Source organism: Neoarius graeffei, chromosome 6 (assembly GCF_027579695.1).
Source record: "Neoarius graeffei isolate fNeoGra1 chromosome 6, fNeoGra1.pri, whole genome shotgun sequence".
Classification (NCBI taxonomy): domain Eukaryota; kingdom Metazoa; phylum Chordata; class Actinopteri; order Siluriformes; family Ariidae; genus Neoarius; species Neoarius graeffei.
In genome coordinates, this window is record NC_083574.1 from 93,418,236 (window position 1) to 93,436,271 (window position 18,036).

Below are 18,036 nucleotides of genomic sequence, written 5' to 3' on the forward strand. Positions count from 1 at the left end.
TTCCTCAGTTCTGTCTGACTAAAGGGAGTACCCAGTATTTATCCTCTCATGGATCATCATAGAATCCGAATCAGAATGCTGATGGCTGCATTGATCCATGAGAGGATAAATACTGGGTACTCCCTTTAGTCAGACAGAACTGAGGATGCCGTTAGGATGAGAGGCGAAACGTTTTCAAGAATCTTCAAGCAAGTCCAGTTGCTCTCTTCAACCAACCACAGCCTACTACAGACCCCAGTTACGGACCTCTGGCGACTCGCTCATTCACAACAAAAAACAACATAGTCGCATTTTTTTGTCAACATTTTTTTAATAAGATTTATTTATAAGATTATCAAAAGTCTTAGAAATGTTTGCCAGCATTTCTCAGGAGAATAGCATTAATTTTACAGCATGGATAGCGATAACGACAGTGTTCACAGCGAAAGTGAGTTTTACTACCCTGAGGAAGAAGAAATAAAAGAAAACATTTCAGGAGAAAGCTAAAAACCTGTAACTTGCTAACGCCGAGCAAAAACATGGCTGAATGACTCAATTTTGTATAAAAACGGGACTACATAGACGGCAAAATGTAGTTTTTTTCCTGCCATGGAAGTGCACTTGTATACCGAGGAGGAAGCCATTTGCATTACAGCCGTGAATGAGGATTCAAAATGGCGGCTCGGCTCGGTTTTCCCTTTCGGGCGCTCTCGTTTTCTGTTAGAATTTGGTAAAGACAAAAATAAATATATTATTTACCAGCTGAAGGTCGGTCCGTATGGTGAAATACCGTGACCTCGGCCCAGAGGGCCTCGCTCAGTACTTTCAAGACCTCGGTCACGGTATTTCACCATACAGACCTCCCAGCTGGGAAATAACGTATATGTGTGTTTTTATTTATTTATTTTTATATTTGCCAACGGGCGGCATGGTGGTGTAGTGGTTAGCGCTGTCGCCTCACAGCAAGAAGGTCCGGGTTCGAGCCCCGTGGCCGGCGAGGGCCTTTCTGTGTGGAGTTTGCATGTTCTCCCCGTGTCCGCGTGGGTTTCCTCCGGGTGCTCCGGTTTCCCCCACAGTCCAAAGACATGCAGGTTAGGTTAACTGGTGGCTCTAAATTGACCGTAGGTGTGAATGTGGGTGTGAATGGTTGTCTGTGTCTATGTGTCAGCCCTGTGATGACCTGGCGACTTGTCCAGGGTGTACCCCGCCTTTCGCCCGTAGTCAGCTGGGATAGGCTCCAGCTTGCCTGCGACCAGTGTTGCCAGATTGGGAGGTTTCCCGCCCAGTTGAGCGGTTTCAAGTGCATTTTGGTGGGTTTTGAACATATTTTGGGCTGGAAAACTTCAGCAGTATCTGGCAACAGATACTGCCAGATTATGTTTAAAACCCACCAAAATGCACTTGAAACCGCCCAACTGGGCGGGATTCCTCCCAATCTGGCAACACTGCCTGCGACCCTGTAGAACAGGATAAAGCGGCTAGAGATAATGAGATGAGATGAGATATTTGCCAACATGCAAATATTATTTTAGATCTATGCTTTCTTGTTTGTTCTATTTATATTTCTACTTTTTGTCTTTAATTTTTTCTCTTAACTGTTCAAGCACCAAAGCAAATTCCTTGTGTTTGAGAACGTACTCGGCAATAAACTCCATTCTGACGACGACTTTTTTTTTTCCTGATCCAGCCGTCGTCTTGTCACGTGTTTTGGACGGCTCGGTTTGTTTGTTCGTTTACTGTCTGCGTTCTCCTGTAAATTGCTGGTCTCTGGAGGAAGATGAAACAGAGCTGTGGTGTGTCTTGTGCCTCAGGTTCACTGAGTAGCTCCATTCATTTCCAGATGTTTGGGTGTTTTTTTCGATCCAGTTGCCCCAGAGCCTGCGGTTAAACCCAGACATCGTGACGCACAGTTCGGAGTTAAATTTAGTCGCTTTCCGTCTGGATTCCTGCCCGGCCCGCTCCTCTCCTCTCCTCCTTCCAGGATGCGTGTGCGCTTTGTGAGAGTGTAACTTTTTATGGATGATACTATAAGCATTACATTGACGTCAGCTCATTGGTTTAGATTTTAGGTTTGTTGGGCTGTTCCTAATCTTGTTCAAGTTCAAAGTGTTGGTCGTCATGTGCACAATAAGGACGTGTGCTCTTGCACAATGAAATTCTTAGTTTGCTGTCCACCACGAATGCCAATTACAAATAAATAAATAGGCGGAAGAAATAATGCAAAGTAAATGCAACGTAGTGCAAAACAAAAGCCAAAAAAAAAGTCGGGTAGGGTTTTTTAAAAATATTTATTTTATTTTTTAAATGCAGTGTTAATGTTCGCTACCTTCTTGTGAAAATTGGTGTTTTATCTGACTTAGATGGTCAATATTGCATGCTATATTTTTCATATTGAATAATAAAAAAAAATTGGCTTAATTTGTACAAAGTCTTAAGTCATAGCCTAGGTCACAACCAGATGTACGATTTTTTTGGCCATGCGATTTTTGGCGTTTCCCAAATCGCTGCGTTTTTTTTGTTCGTGGAGAAAGACGCACGTTGGCCGTAAGGGCCTCTGCATGCTCTTGCGACAAGGCTTTCGCAGATAGCTTTTCGCAGACAGTTGTAATTTATCGTTGAGCGGAGAGTAATAGGCGTGCGCGATGTTATTCACCGCCACAACGCAAGGGGGTGCGAAGTCGCTAGGAGTAGTTGGTGGGTGTGGTTAGTGGAGTGTTTATCCTCCGGTTACTTACTGTATAATGACTAGAACTGGAGTCGTATAGATGTGCGTACTTCCTCACTTCCTCGATCAACCGCTCTTCGTGCTGCTCCATCTTCACTCGTGTTTTTAAAAATGCCGGTCGTGAAAACAAACCAAACCGGGAAAGTAGTGCGTGTACAGCGGATGTAGAGTGGACCAATCGGAGCCCTCTTGTCTGCGACGCTGTCTGCGAGGCTTCTGCGGTGGTCACAGTTTTTGGGAGGTGCGCGCAGAGCGTCTGCGAAGGGGGGGGGGCTACGCAGACGCCATCTGCGAGGACTGGGTTGTCAGCATACCGGTAAATTGGCCTTAAATTTGTCTTGCAACCTGAAAAAAACGTAAGCGCCCGTAGAGTTTGTTTGACATGATAAAGAACCTCTGCGGCCGGTCTACGGCTCGAAAATCAGCACGTCACACGCGCGGCCTCCGTGCGTTTCTTGCGTTTTTTGCACGTAGACCGGCCGTAGGAGCACATACGGCCGGTTGTGACCGAGGCTTAAGGAATGGAACATTTTGTGCTGTGCAGTTTTAGGAAAATCCTCAACAGCAGAACGGTGTGATGTGGCTGACATGAAGCAGACTTGCTGTTCCCAACCCAGTGTTGATTATTCTCCTCGAACAGCACATCCTGACGTGTTTTATGAGCTCATCTGCCCATAAGGCCGATTGCCACGGCGTGTCGTCCACAATGCAGTGAAATCGCATCAGTTCTGCTTAGTGGTTGGGTGAAACCATTTATTGTCAAACGACTGTTTTCTCTTTTTAAATCATGACAACAGAAACTACCCAAATGACCCTGATCAAAAGTTCACATACCCTGGTGATTTTGGCCTGATAACATGCGCAGAAGTTGACACTAATGGGTTTGAATGGCTACTAAAGGTAACGTCCTCACCTGCGATCTGTTCGCTTGTAATCAGTGTGTGTGCATAAAAGCTGAGTGAGTTTCTGGGATCCAGACAGACTTTTGCATCTTTCATCCAGCCACTGACGGTTCTGGATTCTGAGTCATGGGGAAAGCAAAAGAATTGTCAACGGATCTACGGGAAAAGGTAGCAGAACTGTATAAAACAGGAAAGGGATACAAAAAGATATCCAAGGAGTTGATGATGCCAGTCAGCAGTGTTCAAACTGTGATTAACAAATGGAAAATCAGGGGCTCTGTAAAAACCAAACCACGGTCAGGTAGACCAACAAAAATTTACGCCAAACAGCACAGAGACAAGCCTCAAAACTTCTGGAACAAGGTAATTTGGAGTGATGAGCCCAAAATTGAACTTTTTGGCCACAACCATAAACGTTACATTTGGAGAGGTGTCAACAAGGCCTATGATGAAAGGAACACCATTCCTACTGTAAAGCACGGAGGTGGATCGCTGATGTTCTGAAGCGTTTCTTCGTTAGAAAAGATATTTGATTCTGTGTTCATTCAATCGAGAACTAGGTAAAATATCCAAATCACTTCTGTTAGCAGTATTTTTGTTTTATCTCATCGTAAAATGTGAAAAGAATTGCTCTTAGCGATCAAGATTCAAGAGTGTCGTATCAAAATTATGAACGTGCTTACAAATATGTTCATTTTAAGTGTTAGACAAACTGTATTTCGTAATACAACCCCGATTCCAAAAAAGTTGGGACAAAGTACAAATTGTAAATAAAAACGGAATGCAGTAATTTACAAATTTCAAAAACTGATATTGTATTCACAATAGAACATAGACAACATATCAAATGTCGAAAGTGAGACATTTTGAAATTTCATGCCAAATATTGGCTCATTTGAAATTTCATGACAGCAACACATCTCAAAAAAGTTGGGACAGGGGCAATAAGAGGCTGGAAAAGTTAAAGGTACAAAAAAGGAACAGCTGGAGGACCAAACTGCAACTCATTAGGTCAATTGGCAATAGGTCATTAACATGACTGGGTATAAAAAGAGCATCTTGGAGTGGCAGCGGCTCTCAGAAGTAAAGATGGGAAGAGGATCACCAATCCCCCTAATTCTGCGCCGACAAATAGTGGAGCAATATCAGAAAGGAGTTCGACAGTGTAAAATTGCAAAGAGTTTGAACATATCATCATCTACAGTGCATAATATCATCAAAAGATTCAGAGAATCTGGAAGAATCTCTGTGCGTAAGGGTCAAGGTCGGAAAACCATACTGGGTGCCCGTGATCTTCGGGCCCTTAGACGGCACTGCATCACATACAGGCATGCTTCTGTATTGGAAATCACAAAATGGGCTCAGGAATATTTCCAGAGAACATTATCTGTGAACACAATTCACCGTGCCATCCGCTGTTGCCAGCTAAAACTCTATAGTTCAAAGAAGAAGCCGCCGTATCTAAACACGATCCAGAAGCGCAGACGTCTTCTCTGGGCCAAGGCTCGTTTAAAATGGACTGTGGCAAAGTGGAAAACTGTTCTGTGGTCAGACGAATCAAAATTTGAAGTTCTTTATGGAAATCAGGGACGCCGTGTCATTCGGACTAAAGAGGAGAAGGACGACCCAAGTTGTTATCAGCGCTCAGTTCAGAAGCCTGCATCTCTGATGGTATGGGGTTGCATTAGTGCGTGTGGCATGGGCAGCTTACACATCTGGAAAGACACCATCAATGCTGAAAGGTATATCCAGGTTCTAGAGCAACATATGCTCCCATCCAGACGACGTCTCTTTCAGGGAAGACCTTGCATTTTCCAACATGACAATGCCAAACCACATACTGCATCAATTACAGCATCATGGCTGCGTAGAAGAAGGGTCCGGGTACTGAACTGGCCAGCCTGCAGTCCAGATCTTTCACCCATAGAAAACATTTGGCGCATCATAAAACGGAAGATACGACAAAAAAGACCTAAGACAGTTGAGCAACTAGAATCCTACATTAGACAAGAATGGGTTAACATTCCTATCCCTAAACTTGAGCAACTTGTCTCCTCAGTCCCCAGACGTTTACAGACTGTTGTAAAGAGAAAAGGGGATGTCTCACAGTGGGAAACATGGCCTTGTCCCAACTTTTTTGAGATGTGTTGTTGTCATGAAATTTAAAAATAACCTAATTTTTCTCTTTAAATGATACATTTTCTCAGTTTAAACATTTGATATGTCATCTATGTTCTATTCTGAATAAAATATGGAATTTTGAAACTTCCACATCATTGCATTCCGTTTTTATTTACAATTTGTACTTTGTCCCAACTTTTTTGGAATCGGGGTTGTATTTCCAATAAAATATATATATATGTTATTTACCAGCTGGGAGGTCCGTATTGTGAAATACCGTGACCGAGGTCTTGAAAGTACTGAGCGAGGCCCTCTGGGCCGAGGTCACGGTATTTCACCATACGGACCGACCTTAAGCTGGTAAATAATATATATATTTTTTTCTTTACCAAATTCTAACAGAAAACGAGAGCGCCTGAAGGGGAAAACCGAGCCGAGCTGCCATTTTGAATCCTCATTCACGGCTGTAATGCAAATGGCTTCCTCCTCGGTATACAAGTGCACTTCCATGGCAGGAAAAAAACTACATTTTGCCGCCTATGTAGTCCCCTATTTATAGAAAATTGAGTCATTCAGGATTCAGCCATGTTTTTGCTCGGCGTTAGCAACAGTTAGAGGTTTTTAGCTTTCTCCTGAAATGTTTTCTTTTATTTCTTCTTCCTCAGGGTAGTAAAACTCGCTTTCGCTGTAAACAGTGTCGTTATCGCTATCCATGCTGTAAAATTAATGCTATTCTCCTGAGAAATGCTGGCAAACATTTTATAAGATTTTTTGATAATCTTCGATAAATGTTGACAAAAAAATGCTACTATGTTTGTCGTTGTTGTGAATGAGCGAGTCGCCAGAGGTCCGTAACCGGGGTCCGTTTCGTAGGATACGTACCCGCTCGCCAGCCAATCAGAGCGCAGGATTTGATGGAAACCGCACCGCGAAAACAAAATCTAGTTATACCTTTTAAATCTTTCTTTTTTTATTCTGTGGAAAAGAATATACACTGGTGTCTTCTCCGTAGCTTCTCAACAGGCCATATCTTCTGAATCAGTTGAGGATACCTCGTGAAATTTTCACACTGTATTATTAAGATATGTGGAAACAGAATGCACTGACTAAAAATCTGAAAACTAAACTTTCAAAAAATGACCATTTTGGAACAGAAACATGTACCCTGAGTGAAAAAATGCCGAATCTATTTGTCTGAAGCATTCCACTGTACAGTAATGCTTTAGGATGGACACTACTGTCAGAGCTGCTGTTATAGAAAACTAATCAGCACTTCCTGACCAGTCAGACTCGAGCATTCAGCAGCGCTGTGTTTCTGTTGAGTTTTTGAGCGTGTGCAGCAGCGTGATCCTGTAGAACTGGCGCTCGGAGCCGAAGAACCTCTTTGTTTCATGTCGAGTATGTGAGCGATGAGTCCGTTCTGAGTCACCACATAAGGACTTTGAGCTCAAACCGGGACACGGCTGATGCGTCAGGAGGATTTTAGCGCTTTGATCTTGACATTTAACGAGGACTGAGTGAGCGAGATGAAACCGACAGCAGTATCGAGCTGTGTAAGCACTGCATTGCTGATGTGAGTTTCTGCCTGGCAGCTCGAAAGGGCAACGAAATGTTGATTTTAAAAATGTCCAAAATAAGGCACTTGAGCTAAAAAAAAAAAAAAGCTTTGAGTAAAGCCGGAGTGAGTTGAGCGAAATGTGAATGTTGTTGATGGTGAGTGAGTAATTTGACTGATTTGATTTAACGAGTTTGTCTCTAAGAAATCACACACTTAAAGCTTTTATATACTGTGGATTAGTAACTACAAAGTAAACGAATGAATCCGAACCGAAACAGTAATATAAACGTGGGATTTGCCGTCCAGCCAGGATCACAATCAGAGCTGCTGTCCTAGAGAATTAATCAACATCTCCTGACCAGTCAGGTATGACAATTCGACAGCACCGTAACAATAAACGTCTAAGCATAAAATGAATAAATTAGTTAAAACCTGATTTCTAAAAGTCAGAAATTCTCCACCTGCTGAATACGCAAAAGTACAGTGGTGCTTGAAAGTTTGTGAACCCTTTAGAGTTTTCTATATTTCTGCATAAATATGACCTAAAACATCATCAGATTTTCACACAAGTCCTAAAAGTAGATAAAGAGAACCCAGTTAAACAAATGAGACAAAAATATTATACTCGGTCATTTACTTATTGAGCCAATATTACATATCTGTGAGTGGCAAAAGTATGTGAACCTCTAGGATTAGCAGTTAATTTGAAGGTGAAATTAGAGTCAGGTGTTTTCAATCAATGGGATGAGAATCAGGTGTGAGTGGGCACCCTGTTTTATTTAAAGAACAGGGATCTATCAAAGTCTGATCTTCACAACACGTTTGTGGAAGTGTATCATGGCACGAGCAAAGGAGATTTCTGAGGACCTCAGAAAAAGCGTTGTTGATGCTCATCAGGCTGGAAAAGGTTACAAAACCATCTCTAAAGAGTTTGGACTCCACCAATCCACAGTCAGACAGATTGTGTACAAATGGAGGAAATTCAAGACCATTGTTACCCTCCCCAGGAGTGGTCGACCAACAAAGATCAATCCGAGAGCAAGGTGTGTAATAGTCGGCGAGGTCACAAAGGACCCCAGGGTAACTTCTAAGCAACTGAAGGCCTCTCTCACATTGGCTAATGTTAATGTTCATGAGTCCACCATCAGGAGAACACTGAACAACAATGGTGTGCATGGCAGGGTTGCAAGCAGAAAGCCACTGCTCTCCAAAAAGAACACTGCTGCTCGTCTGCAGTTTGCTAAAGATCACGTGGACAAGCCAGAAATGTTTTGTGGACAGATGAGACCAAAATAGAACTTTTTGGTTTAAATGAGAAGCGTTATGTTTGGAGAAAGGAAAACACTGCATTCCAGCATAAGAACCTCATCCCATCTGTGAAACATGGTGGCGGTAGTATCATGGTTTGGGCCTGTTTTGCTGTATCTGGGCCAGGACGGCTTGCCATCATTGATGGAACAATGAATTCTGAATTATACCAGCGAATTCTAAAGGAAAATGTCAGGACATCTGTCCATGAACTGAATCTCAAGAGAAGGTGGGTCATGCAGCAAGACAACGACCCTAAGCACACAAGTCGTTCTACCAAAGAATGGTTAAAGAAGAATAAAGTTAATGTTTTGGAACGGCCAAGTCAAAGTCCTGACCTTAATCCAATGGAAATGTTGTGGAAGGACCTGAAGCGAGCAGTTCATGTGAGGAAACCCACCAACATCCCAGAGTTGAAGCTGTTCTGTACGGAGGAACGGGCTAAAATTCCTCCAAGCCGGTGTGCAGGACTGATCAACAGTTACCGCAAACGTTTAGTTGCAGTTATTGCTGCACAAGGGGGTCACACCAGATACTGAAAGCAAAGGTTCACATACTTTTGCCACTCACAGATATGTAATATTGGATCATTTTCCTCAATAAATAAACGAACAAGTATAATATTTTTGTCTCATTTGTTTAACTGGGTTCTCTTTATCTACTTTTAGGACTCGTGTGAAAATCTGATGATGTTTTAGGTCACATTTATACAGAAATATAGAAAATTCTAAAGGGTTCACAAACTCTCAAGCACCACTGTACAACCCTGGTGTGTGTGAGAGAGAGAGAGAGGTTTTTTTTTTTTTTTTTAAACATTGGATTAGAGTCATCATAACTCATTTTCACATCCCTGTTTATTTAAATTACTTTTACGCTCATGTCCCTGCTGGAATATTTATAGCACCGTGTCCATCGAGCCTGGTGTTCTGTAGAGGTGAGAGGTGACGGATCACAGAATGAACGTCTTGCTTCGTCTCTTACGTCAAATGTACGCGTGTGTGGGGGCTTTTCATATACTTTCTGGCCAGTGTTGCGAACAAGTCTGGAGATTTTATCCTCTCGAGCTTGAACCTTGCGCTTTACTCCAACTGAACGCTGGAGGAGATCTGGTCCTCTTGCTCCTCCTCCTCTTCCTCCTCCACACTTCCTGTCCCAGCACCGCAGGCTGCTAAATTTAATCTTACTCGTACAGGAGGGAGAAAAGTTTTAGGCAGCCAAAAGTGAATCACGTTCATCTGAAACGTTTCACACTTTGTTTATATGCACAGCACGTAGCTTCCTGAGCACGCCGTGTGATGAATACGTTCCGTGAAATCGAGAATAGTTCAGCGTTGAACCGAAAGTATGGTCTGTGCAAAGAGTCATTTCCATCCTTCAGATTTACTCATCAAAAACAATCCATCGCTAAAGTGTTATTCGTATGTCGTGATGTTACTTCGTGTTATTTTATGGAACTTTTTAATTTATTATTATTTTTTTTTAATCTTATTTCTACGGAAGCCGCGAGAGGCCCTTCATATAATCTTTTTTTTTTTTTTTATTCACCTTGTTATCCCGAGATAACGACATATAATTAATTCAGGATCTCGAGAAAACAACACAACTAATTCGAGGTCTCGAAAAAACAAAATTATTTCATGATCTCGAGAAAACAGCTGAGATTTCTAGCAGAGCTGCGCCCCCTGTGGGTCAGACAGCGAAGACTTAGAAATTGTCGGACATGTAACAGAGCAGAAATGGCTTTTTACGATGCCTTGAGAGAGAGGCGGGCCAGTCTTCTGCGGAGGTGCCGCGGACTAATTTTGAAATGATCCCTTATTAAAAGACTTAATGCAATCTCTCCCTGTGTCAACCCCTGATCAAAATATTGCCTTATTAGCTGATCGATTATTCCAGACATTCTAATGACCAAAGTTGCGTCTATACAGAATGAGAAACAGCCCCAAAGTCAGCATATCACAAGTCTCTTGGCGCACCTGAATGAACCATTTCTCAGCTGTTTACTCGAGATCATGAAATAACGGTTTTGTTTTCTCGAGATCTCGAATTAACAGTGTTCGTACAGGTCCTTAAAGTCCATAAAAGTCCTAAAAAAATGAATTTGTAAAATTAAGTACTTAATTATCCATAAAATTGATGAAAATCTGTTAGTCAATAAAAGTCCTTAAAAATCAGGGGTTTTTTTTTCGTCTCCCTTCTAATAACACATTTTTAATTTCCGAAAACGCTGTTCCCGCTGCCCCGATTCACGCAAACGACCCTGTTTCACAGGCGAACTGCACTAGCGGTCAGGTCAGGGGCTGAACAAAGTGTATAGTGGCGACACCTGGTGTCTGCTTTTGAGAATAGCCCGGAACCACGTGGCGCTGTTCGGGATCAGTCCCGAACAGGGTCACGTGACTACTTCGTATCAGCTCGGTCACCCGCCATTGATGCGTATTAATGGAAACCTGGATTAACAAAATATACGACTTTCAATCTGTCTATAACATGTATGGAGCACTTGCATGTGACGTCACAGCCGATCCAGATTGTGACAGACGCCATCTTGTCGGTCAAACGCCATATTCCGCCTTCTACTTCTGGTTCTACTTCTGCTTTTACTTCTACCTTTTCTTCTGGAAAACCCTACTATATACAATTCTACTACAACGGCTGCGGCTACGAGCTCTCCCTACCTGTGCACGGTTTTTGTTTTTTGTGTGTATTTTTGCGTGTTGTTCGTCTGTACCGGACTTCAATATCCACTACAACCGTATGGACTTACTGGACATTGGTTTCCAGCAGAAAATGACGGTTTGTAGCGATTTCCATCGCATGCACAACATTCCGGACGAGAAAAAAAAAAAAACATTCCGGACGAGATAGCGAGACCAGCGGGGTCTCCGTGGATTGTTATCGGAAGCAAAGCGAAGGAGGCGGCGCCGGGAGCGGAAGCAAAAGCAAAAGCGAGGCTGCAGGCAGAGCCAGCCTGTTGACTAAGCTCAGAAAACAGCCACTCAAATCTCCACTGCCAAGCCTCTACCTCTCCAACGCCAGGTAAACAAGACTGACGATTTGGAATTACAGCTGGAATTACCTTATTCTATTCTATAATCGGCTGGTCAGTGCTATACTCAATACTTAAGTGACTTACCCATTCAATGAGGATTCTTGTTTACAAGATGCCACATCTGAGTCGCTGACAAATCCTGAATTTCTGTAAAGATAACTGTCCAGAGATTTATAAGCACACAGTGCTTCACCACTGAACAGCGAGGGAAAGTTAATGAGGTAATCATACACGTCCGGGTATTCCGCTGGCAGTTCAAAATCCGGTCGTGAAAACTCCGTCCGGTAAGCCATAAGGGTCACTAATCTGTAGATCGTTTATTTTAGACATATATCTAGTTATCTGTTCATTAGAAAAATGAGCCGTGTAGTCCGTCGGTTGAAATTGATCCATTCTGTACACGAGTGCAGCAGTATTCAGCTGTGTTTTTTACCGACAAGATGGCGGTTGTGTACTTTCCGGTCACATGACTGCAAGATCTCTATAGAAACATGCAGACTCATTAGAAAATTTATTCCATAACATAAGAATAGCAAGGGGGGTTCTGGGCCACCCTGTGTCAATTTAATACTTTTAGTTTCAATTGTTCCTGAACAAAATGAAAATCTTGTGAAATAAATTTTACTCTAATTTCTTCTTATTTTTAGCCACTAACCATTTCCTCACCCACCGTTGAGGTTTTCTTAAAATCGTTTTAAATATCAGACATATCAGGAATTGCTGCACTTGTTGCAAGATTTGGTCAAGAAAAGTCCTTTAAGAGTCATAAAGAAAACAAGCAAGTGATTGTTACAATAGGCAATTTCACACCAGTGATATTCAGTTTTGGTCATTGGGTCCTTAAAAAAATGAAAATTGGTCCTTAAAAGTCATTAAAAAAGGAGCCTGAAAAACTGTGGGAACCCTGATTTCGTTATCTCGGGATAACAAGGTGAATTTAAAAAAAAAAGGATTATATGAAGGGCCTCTCTCGGCTTCCGTATATTTTAGTCCATTATCTTTTTAATTTGTCAGTAATAATGAGTTTTAATCCATTGAAAGAATGCTGGCAAAAATCTGCTTTACCGTGACGCTGTGGTCACGTGTGCTCCACTTTCAGACAGTTTTTGGTGCTGAACAGCCAGAGTGTAGAAGGTAGTTTTCAAACTTGAACTGCACGCAGTTAACGTCACCTTAATGATGATCTGTCCATTCAGTGTATGAACAGAGATAAATGAGATTTGGCTTCTGTACTGAATTAGAAATTTGCTTAGAATTTACTGTATGTACATAAACCTACTATAGATAATAAATTAAGGCGGTACTAATGTTTGATTCATGTTTCCATTACAAAGGCATAGAATCTTTGCTTCTAAGTGTGTAATGATGTATCGTGCGACGATAAATGACCAATACAAGTTCATGATCATTCAATTTGAAATAAAAAACATTATGAATCGTGATTTATTATCAGGCTGAGTAATCTTCATTTTTTCCCCGGTGTAATTGCATTGTTTAGACAGCAGAGGGTGGAGTAGCATACAGTAGTGAATACATGTAACTTCACTGTAGGCAGAAGTAACGCAGCTCTACTGCTGCGAGAAAACACAAGCATGTAAGATCTGAAAGGCAAATAATTGCTTGCAAGACACAAATCATGATATTTTGTGAAAACAGTTCAATAATTGTTGTTTTATCAATCTTTATTATTATTATTATTAATGAAATACTTATCAGTGTTTCCCCGTAGTTTACTGGTTTGTGGTGGTGGTGGGGTGTTTGCTGGATGAGGATGGTCACCTGCAGGACCCCTCCCTCCCCACAGCTCGTATTACAGAGCATTTCCAACTGAACAAACAGTTCAAGAAGTCATATTTAAATCTTCACATTTATTTTTGAACAATTTTTACAATATAACTTTTTTTTTTTGTGGAAAAAAAAGCCCCATGTCCTCCATCTTTTGCCCCTTTTTTTTGGGTGGGGGGTCTTCTGACATTGCTAACTGTCGTTTGCATCATTTTGAGCGCATGAGAGGAAAGCGAAGCGGACGGAGAATCGACAGCGGTGGAGGTTTCTGCATGGTCCTAGTGCCTGCACCCTCGTGCTTATTTTTGAGCAGGCGCTCTTTCCGCATGGTCCTAGTGCCTGCACACTGGTGTTTGTGTGTGTGTGTGTCTCCCCCCCCCCCCCCCCCCCCCCCCAGCTTAGTGTGTGTGTGTGGTGGGGGGGACGTCAGTTTCAGAGAGGGATTCCCCCCCCAGTATAATGGTAGGGCAAACTGCTGATTTTATAAAGTTCGTGTGACAAGTTTTCGTGTTTTCACAGTGTGTGGTTTTTTTTTTGTTTTTTTTTTTAAATTTTTATTTATTTACAACCCCGATTCCAAAAAAGTTGGGACAAAGTACAAATTGTAAATAAAAACGGAATGCAATGATGTGGAAGTTTCAAAATTCCATATTTTATTCAGAATAGAACATAGATGACATATCAAATGTTTAAACTGAGAAAATGTATCATTTAAAGAGAAAAATTAGGTGACTTTAAATTTCATGACAACACATCTCAAAAAAGTTGGGACAAGGCCATGTTTCCCACTGTGAGACATCCCCTTTTCTCTTTACAACAGTCTGTAAACGTCTGGGGACTGAGGAGACAAGTTGCTCAAGTTTAGGGATAGGAATGTTAACCCATTCTAGTCTAATGTAGGATTCTAGTTGCTCAACTGTCTTAGGTCTTTTTTGTCGTATCTTCCGTTTTATGATGCGCCAAATATTTTCTGTGGGTGAAAGATCTGGACTGCAGGCTGGCCAGTTCAGTACTCGGACCCTTCTTCTACGCAGCCATGATGCTGTAATTGATGCAGTATGTGGTTTGGCATTGTCATGTTGGAAAATGCAAGGTCTTCCCTGAAAGAGACGTCGTCTGGATGGGAGCATATGTTGCTCTAGAACCTGGATATACCTTTCAGCATTGATGGGGTCTTTCCAGATGTGTAAGCTGCCCATGCCACACGCACTAATGCAACCCCATACCATCAGAGATGCAGGCTTCTGAACTGAGCGCTGATAACAACTTGGGTCGTCCTTCTCCTCTTTAGTCCGAATGACACGGCGTCCCTGATTTCCATAAAGAACTCCACATTTTGATTCGTCTGACCACAGAACAGTTTTCCACTTTGCCACAGTCCATTTTAAATGAGCCTTGGCCCAGAGAAGACGTCTGCGCTTCTGGATCGTGTTTAGATACGGCGGCTTCTTCTTTGAACTATAGAGTTTTAGCTGGCAACGGCGGACGGCACGGTGAATTGTGTTCACAGATAATGTTCTCTGGAAATATTCCTGAGCCCATTTTGTGATTTCCAATACAGAAGCATGCCTGTATGTGATGCAGTGCCGTCTAAGGGCCCGAAGATCACGGGCACCCAGTATGGTTTTCCGGCCTTGACCCTTACGCACAGAGATTCTTCCAGATTCTCTGAATCTTTTGATGATATTATGCACTGTAGATGATGATATGTTCAAACTCTTTGCAATTTTACACTGTCGAACTCCTTTCTGATATTGCTCCACTATTTGTCGGTGCAGAATTAGGGGGATTGGTGATCCTCTTCCCATCTTTACTTCTGAGAGTCGCTGCCACTCCAAGATGCTCTTTTTATACCCAGTCATGTTAATGACCTATTGCCAATTGACCTAATGAGTTGCAATTTGGTCCTCCAGCTGTTCCTTTTTTGTACCTTTAACTTTTCCAGCCTCTTATTGCCCCTGTCCCAACTTTTTTGAGATGTGTTGCTGTCATGAAATTTCAAATGAGCCAATATTTGGCATGAAATTTCAAAATGTCTCACTTTCGACATTTGATATGTTGTCTATGTTCTATTGTGAATACAATATCAGTTTTTGAGATTTGTAAATTATTGCATTCCGTTTTTATTTACAATTTGTACTTTGTCCCAACTTTTTTGGAATCGGGGTTGTATATAAACTTTCAGTTGAAGACGTCAACTCCTTGCTTGTCAATTTAGGGAAGTGAGCCATGTTGATAAGTGTGAAGTAACTGCACATGAGCAGGCCATTATTTCCAGGTAGATATTTGCAGTTCTCTCAGCCAATCAAAACGGTATAAAAAACATTGAATAATGATTGTTGTTGGTTATTAAGAACATGAAATAAGTGGTGGATTTTTATCCCCCGCTGTGCCGAAGCGGGATTGTGTCATGGCGATGTCTGCCCATCCGTCTGTCCCAGGAAGGGTACTCACCTTCTGAAATCAACTCCTCACAATTTTTTAGAGGAATTTCACAAAACTTGGCAGGATTCTTTGTTATATGTCAGTAATCACGCATATTACAGTTTCGTTCAATTCAGTCGTGTTTTACCAGTGTTATGGCCGAGTTACCAGTGGGGGATATTGTGCTCTCAGAACACTGTTTTTTGTTTGTTTTGATAAAATTTTGATTTGATATATAATATATTTTAATACCATGGGGAAATTTGAATTGTAAACCCAATCGTGAATTGTTGCATGCCTGTTTAGCTGTGTTCATTGTAAAGAAAGTGTTTGCGGGTGTATCTGACGCTTGCTGTGGTGTTCAGGGTGACGCGCGGTCGTACAGCTACGTGTGTGGGGTGACCAGTAAAGAAGCTCCTCACTGGGAATCGCTCATGTTCCTGGCCAGACTCATCCCTCGCATCTGTCACACCATTAACAGGTAACCTCACTCACCTCCACCCATCACGTGCTTCTAAAGTCATTAATTATTCCCCAATCCATAGTTTCTAAAACTGAATAAACAGCTGGATAGGAACGATTTCTGTATCGTGTGTGTATATATGATTGATTTTTTTTTTTTTCCTTCTCCCTCTCCTTCAGAGTCGTGTATGTGTTCGGGTCACACGTAAAGGAACCTCCCACAGACATCACTCCCACTTTCCTGACCACAGGTGTACTGAGCACGCTCAGACAGGCCGACTTCGTGGCCCACTCCATCCTCAGGGAGTTGGGTAAGAGACCCCCAACCCTCACAGGTTAACAGTGAACCACTTTCTGGGAAACGGCGTGAACTTCATGTGTGCGCTGAGGATGTGATCATTCTCCACACTAGTGCAGGGAGTTTTAGCGTACGGCTTCAAGTATACGGCTGTTTATTCACTAGGGCTGGTATCAGTCAATTTCCTAAATTGATTCGATTTCGATTCTTACGGTTTTAAGTTGATTAATCACGATTCGATTCAATCTGAATCAATTCAGTCTGCTCTGAAATAATGAAACTATCTCCATACAATACCTTGTTTTTATCAAGCTCTTCGTCCTTTGTCGTTTTAAATTTGAAATGATTCCACACGCCAGATTTCATTTGAGACGGCTTGCCGAGCGGCGTTTTCCCTGCCTCAGCCATTTTGTGTGCGTGCTTGAACGTCACGACGTACGACTGCGCAGCTGCGTCATCACGCACGAGACGGCTGAGGGAGGAAAATCACACAACACACGAGATTGTGTTGTGGGGGAAAAAAAAAAAACTCGATCTCATGCACTGTGAATCGATAGTACGAAATTTAAATGAAATCGATCCAAAATCGATTTTTTTTTACCCAGCCCTATTATTCACTGATGCCCCTTTTCCACCAAAGCGGTTCCAGGGCTGGTTCGGGGCCAGTGCTTAGTTTGGAACCGGGTTTTCTGTTAAACACTGACAAAGAACTGGCTCTGGGGCCAGAAAAACCGGTTCCAGGTTAGCACCAACTCTCTGCTGGGCCAGAGGAAAGAACCGCTTACGTCAGCGGGGGGGCGGAGTTGTTAAGACCAACAACAATAACAAGACTGCGAAAGCTCGCCATTTTTAAGCGACGAGAAGCAGCAGCTGTACAAACACGAAGTCAGCCATTATTATTATTGTTGTTGTTGCTGCTTCTTCTGTGTTGTTTTTGCTTTGATATTCGCGCCAAGGTTTATGCAAACGTAGCGACGTAACTGACGTATACAGCGACGTAATGACGTGGCTTCCGTTAGCACCGCAAGCGATGGAAAAGCAAACTGGTTCTCAGCTGGCTCGCAAGTTGAACGAGTTGTGAACCAGCACCAGCACTGGCCCCGAACCAGCCCTGGAACTGATTTGGTGGATAAAGGGGTAAGAGCAGAACTCCATTCATTTGAATGGGGCCAAAATTAAATGGAAGTAAATGGGGGAGGAAGGGATGAGCAAAAAAGAAAGGAAAAGATGAGTGTGGGTCAGAACCAATTGCATGTATGTGTCAGGGGGGCACTACAGCAAAATAATAACTATACAAAAATGAATCCCTAATAATAACCAGAAAGTGCATTCTTTGAAGAGGAATGCAGTTTATTTACGAAAGATGCAGCAGAGTTTTAACATTGTGCAAGTGTGAGAGAGAGAGAGAGATGGATGGATAGA

The 18,036-nt window shown here is 42.3% G+C and overlaps 1 protein-coding gene across 1 annotated transcript in view; it reads left to right on the forward strand.

Annotated features, from left to right (window-relative positions):
• gmps (guanine monophosphate synthase) overlaps positions 1-18,036 on the forward strand; it is a 172,273-nt gene that overhangs the window by 144,881 nt on the left and 9,356 nt on the right. The window contains exons 13-14 of the mRNA XM_060924180.1: positions 16,220-16,335; positions 16,497-16,627. Coding sequence (XP_060780163.1) covers positions 16,220-16,335; positions 16,497-16,627 — 247 coding nt within the window. The remainder of the gene's footprint in view (positions 1-16,219; positions 16,336-16,496; positions 16,628-18,036) is intronic.